Below are 5,746 nucleotides of genomic sequence, written 5' to 3'. Positions count from 1 at the left end.
ACCTCACAAATTACACACAAACACAGGCTAGGCACACACTCAACCCTTTGATCACCCTAGATGTTTAACCCCTTCCCAGCCAGTGTCATTAGTACAGTGACAGTGCATATTTTTAGCACTGATCACTGCATTAGTGTTACTGGTTCCCACAAAGTGTTCAAAGTGTCAAAATGTCCGCTGCAAAAATCATAGTTCTGCTATAAGTCGCTGATCACCGCCATTACTAGGATAAAAAATAAATTAAATATTCCAGTATATATGCCATAATCTGTAGACCATAAAACTTTTGCGCAAACTACTGTAATCAAACGCTTATCAGGATTTTTTTTACCAAAACTATGTAGCAAAATACATATTGGCCTAAATTGATTAAGAAATTAGATTTTTTTTAATTTTTGTATTTTCTTTTTTTATAGAAGAAAGTAAAAAATGTTTTTTTTTTTTTTTCAAAGAGCAAAAAAATATAAACAGCAGAGGTGATCAAATACGATCAAAAGAAAGCTCTATTTGTGGGGGGAAAAAAAGCTCAGATCAAATGTATTTGGGTACAGAGTCACACAACCGCGCAATTGTCAGTTAAAGTAAAGCAGTGCCGTATCGCAACAAATGGCCTGGTCAGGAAGGGGGGGGGGGGTAAAACTTCCGGAGGTCAAGTGAATTATTACTGCTGGTATAAATTGCTGACCTCTGTCTTTGTTATTGTCCCAGAATCCAACACATACCATTGTACAGTGCTTCACATTTTATCTCACAGCAACCCTAAGGCGCACCTTCTGTACGCATAGTAGATATGGTTACATGTACAATTCAAAATACACAACAGATATGTTGAGAAAAAACAAGGAAATGTTTGAACAAAAAAACTAAAAGCAGAACTGATTTTTCCAGATTAACCTCCCTTTGTTCTTACATGTCTGGAAAATCACCCTTATGAGTATCTGGAAAGTCATTGAAGACACATAGCTGACCCCATGAGATGACAACATGGCCAAGTCTCAAAAGGATTTTAAACCAACTCCGACCATTTGAAGTATTCAAAAACAGTAATCATACGAGATCCCTCACCTCCTCATATCTACACTTGGTCTTAGGAAATCTATTTTCCTGGCATGGAGCTAAAGTGTAATGGGACCTGGCCATAGGGTTGCCACCTCATCCCTTTAAACCCGAACACATATGAATTACACGGGATCTGAGGATAATTTAATGCAGATAAGGCACCAAGTGAGTTTAAAGAGGAACTGCAGTCTGCTCACATAATTTGTAATAAAAACATCTTTGCCATTCTGAAGCTTCCCTCCAACCACTTTGCATATTATTTTATATATAATGTGATTCTGTACTTGCCAAATATGCTGCAGAAATCTCTGGGCAACTGAAGCTGCTGCCTGTTCACTTCCTGGATTTACACAGACACACAGAGGCACACCTCCAGCTCTGCAGCTCTCATTCGCCCTCTTATGGTTCACCCCGTCTCTCTTCCTGGCAAACTCTCATGAGAGTGAGAGAGAGTTGTGCACGACGTCCTATGCCTAAGCTAGTGATGGTGAACCTTAGCACCCCAGATGTTTTGGAACTTCATCTCCCATGATGCAAAAAAGAGGGGGGGGGGACTTTAGATGAGGTGTGTGGAGTAGAGCCAGACAAAACCATATACATATGTAAAAAATTGTATTCTTTATTAGACCAAAGATAGGGCATGGATCAACCCATATAAACGCATAATAGCACATTGGCATATAAAATACAAAGTATCAACATACATATTGAGGATAGTCACCAACATGACACAGAAAGTAAATATTATACATCACAGTCCCCCAAATGGAGTAGGCATAACATATCAGGGTGGTGGAGCAATAAAAACCATCTTCTATCCACTCATCAGGAGCAAGTGCATCCATATACTAAAAAGGGGATTAAAAAAAAAATCACCATTATAGTTTAATATAACCACAGACTGGTGGGTAGAGGGATTAAAGATGATGATGAACAAATAAACGACCATAACTGAAAGTACTCACATAAGAGCTGATACTAGGCCATGCGATACCACCTGCCGGAGGTCAGCCAGATAATTATCTCCAGCACGATGGTCATGTCACCACCAGCCACTCCAGCAGAAAGATGCCTGAGATAGGGACACATCCGTTCTATCTATCTATCCCCCTTCCTGCCCAGGCCAATTTTCAGCTTTTAAGGCTGTCACACTTTGAATGACAATTGATGCAACACTGTACTCAAATGAAATTGTTATTTTTTGAGACACAGAGCTTTATTTTGGTGTTACAGTATTTATTCACCACTGGGGTTTTTGTTTTTTGCTAAATTAATGGAAAAAGACCAAATTTTGAATTTTTTTTCTATTAGTTTCTTTTATAACATTTTGCAAATAAGTAATTTTTCTTCTTCTACACCAATTTGTGCTGATGAGGCTGCACTGATGGGCACTAATGAGGCTGCACTGATGGGCACTGATGAGGTGACACTGATGGGCACTGATGAGGTGACACTGATGGGCACTGATGAGGTGACACTGATGGGCACTGATGAGGTGACACTGATGGGCACTGATGAGGTGACACTGATGGGCACTGATGAGGTGACACTGATGGGCACTGATGAGGTGACACTGATGGGCACTGATGAGGTGACACTGATGGGCACTGATGAGGTGACACTGATGGGCACCGATGAGTGCCCTGATTATTAGTATAAATAATGTACTCACTGTGCCCTCACAGATCAGCTCTCCTTTCCTCACACTCTGTCTCTTTGTGAGGAAAGTAGAGCGATAACTGCTAAGTCTGTTTACATTGTGATAGCTGTGATTAATCACATGGTAAAGGGCTGCTGTGATTGGCTCTTTACCGCGATCTGTAATCCACTGTGTCCAAGGCACACAGCGGTCACAGAGCATGCCCGATATGTGCCCCGGGATGGTGCACAGGAGGTGTGCATTTTGGAGGACATCCAAGGACGTCCTCCCAGAATTGGAGAACCACGCTGTAGCAGTATATCGACTATAGCATGGGCAGAAAGTGCTTAATCTGTAATTGATTGGCTTTTTCTAGGTTGTAGAAGACTTTCCAAGTGGCTCATCCCCATCTCACTGAGGCTGCGGCCATGGATGTGGGTGACATCAGTGGGGTGGGGGTAGAAGAAGGTCTACAGAACATGAGCTTCAGATGGCACCATTATAGGAAGTGTGGGAGGAGAGGAGGAGGTCTTCAGATTCATTTCTGAATCTCAGTAACCCCTGCACCATTTTTTGCTGCAACCTCCATATTTTGGAGGACATTGGTGAGGACCTTGAGAAATCGTGCAAGGATAACATATATTCTGATGCCATGCAACATAGGGCAGCTTAAAAGGAGTGGTATGCCACTGCCCACCTATCCCTGCACTGCTTCTCAAGGTCCACCCATGTACCCCGGGACCTCCGCTGGATTATCTTCCCCTTCCTATCAGCTTTCTTCACCACGGCTGCCTCCCCCACCACCAACACACTCCTATATGGACCCACCAGCTCACTACCACAGAGAATTTCCCCCAATCCCCAGGGGACTATTCCCAAGGGGATACATTCCCCATATACAGTGCCTTGAAAAAGTATTAAAACCCCTTGAAATTTTCCACATTTTGTCATGTTACAACCAAAAACGTAAATGTATTTTTATTGGGATTTTATGTGATAGACCAACACAAAGTGGCACATAATTGTGAAGTGGAAGGAAAATTGTAAATGATTTTCAATTTTTTTTCAAATATTTTAAAAGTGTGGTGCGCATTTGTATTCTTCCCCTTTAGGCTGGATTCACACCTATGCATTTTTAGTGCTTTTTGAAGATTTACAAATGGGCAATGGGCAGGGGCGCTTTAGGAGCGGTGTATACACCCCTCCTACAGCGCCTCAAAGATGCGGCTTGCAGGACTTTTTTTGGCATCCTGCCAGCATACAGCTCTAGTTTGTAAGTACTCAGGGCTTTCACACTGGAGTGAGAGGAGAGGCTCTTTACAGGGGCTATGTATAGTGTTATAGCGCCTGTAAAGTGCCTCAGTGTGAAAGCAGCATTACAAAAACAACAACTACACATAGATATTTTCTAATCCATGGGTTGTTGTTATCCTGTTCCCTTGCTGAGCACATTCAGCAGTCTCTCAGGTCTGTTTTCTCCATAATGGCGCCTCTCTCATTATCACATGGGAGGGGCACCATTTCCTCATTTACTGGAAAAGAGCAGAGAGGACACGTAGCTAGTAAGGATGAGCTCCGGCGTGTTCGCACACTCCACGTCCCGAGCCAGCCAGGAAGTCGGCACGGCGCTGCGCTAATCACAAGCAGTGAGACATTTCCCCTGGAGACCCCTGCTTTGGACTAACATAGCTCCCAGCTGTCCCTAATTTGCAGGAACCGTCCCTCTTTTGCAGCCAAATCCCCTCGTCCCTCTTTCCTCCTCATTTGTCCCTCTTTGTTGGTCTGTGTAGACCTCTATAAAAGTGATGAACTATGCAATTAGCAGAAGTGGTATACTGTAATAAACCATACAAACAACAACTAAACTATTACATTTGTTACTTTCAAAGGCCAGTATATAGAAAATGTAGTAGAGAAAAAAAAAGACAATTATGGGTTAAAAAATTTTTTTTTGGAAACCAGTTGTTAATAGTCCATGTAACTGGTTCATCGCAGGAACGTGTCCTGGAATACTTACACTATAACACTATATACAAAGCTATTCTTCTTTCTCATTTTAGAAAGTTAGGAGGTATGGATTAGTTTTAAATATTAATCAGTAAAAGCAGTTGCTACAAAATATATAGTATAAGTATATATATATATATATATATATATATATATATATATATATATATATTTATTATATAGTGCATAGGTGATATCTTTTACAATCTGTGACATCTGCTGCTCCGAAGTAAAAAAAAAATACATACTTTCCGTTGCTTTGATGGCATCTTTTGAGCTGTGTTTCCCTAGCCCCATTCTGTAAGCCTGGTGGTGTCTTTCTTTGTATGCAATTAATGGAGTACACTGCAGCATAACAACTGCTGCTACTTATAACTTGTCCGCCCACCCTCCCCATCCTCCGCCTTTTTTTATGGGAGAAAGAACGAAAGCAAAAGAAAGATTCCGTCACATGATACATAGATACAGAAAAATACCAGCCCGTCCATCAAAGTTCACTTTAAAAAATAAATAAATAAATAAACGCACATTTAAAAAAATATGCATTTACAATTTTTGGAGCCTGGAAAGCATTGCACCAGTCATCAGCAGACTGTCAGTGTGAGCTGTCCGCCTGCTACATCCTACTACACTGACAGACCTCTACATACTGCCCTGTTACTATATACTACCCTGCAGGTACTGCCCTTTGTGCTGCCCTGCCACTACATACTATTCACCACACTGCCCTACCACTACATACTATTCACCACACTGCCCGGCCACTACATACTATTCACCACACTGCCCGGCCACTACATACTATTCACCACACTGCCCTACCACTACATACTATTCACCACACTGCCCTACCACTACATACTATTCACCACACTGCCCGGCCACTACATACTATTCACCACACTGCCCTACCACTACATACTATTCACCACACTGCCCTACCACTACATACTATTCACCACACTGCCCTACCACTACATACTATTCACCACACTGCCCTACCACTACATACTATTCACCGCACTGCCCTACCACTACATA

The 5,746-nt window shown here is 41.9% G+C and overlaps 1 protein-coding gene across 1 annotated transcript in view; it reads right to left on the bottom strand.

The window, feature by feature from the left end:
- LOC141105627 (uncharacterized) overlaps positions 1–5,091 on the bottom strand; it is a 150,636-nt gene extending 145,545 nt beyond the window's left edge. Inside the window, exon 1 of the mRNA XM_073595586.1 lies at positions 4,954–5,091. Within this exon, the coding sequence (XP_073451687.1) occupies positions 4,954–5,059 (106 nt within the window). The 5' untranslated portion in view covers positions 5,060–5,091. The remainder of the gene's footprint in view (positions 1–4,953) is intronic.
- Between the last annotated feature and the right edge of the window lie 655 nt (positions 5,092–5,746).

This window comes from Aquarana catesbeiana, linkage group LG08 (genome assembly GCF_042186555.1).
Source record: "Aquarana catesbeiana isolate 2022-GZ linkage group LG08, ASM4218655v1, whole genome shotgun sequence".
Classification (NCBI taxonomy): Eukaryota; Metazoa; Chordata; class Amphibia; order Anura; family Ranidae; genus Aquarana; species Aquarana catesbeiana.
This window is presented reverse-complemented; position numbering and strand designations above follow the sequence as displayed.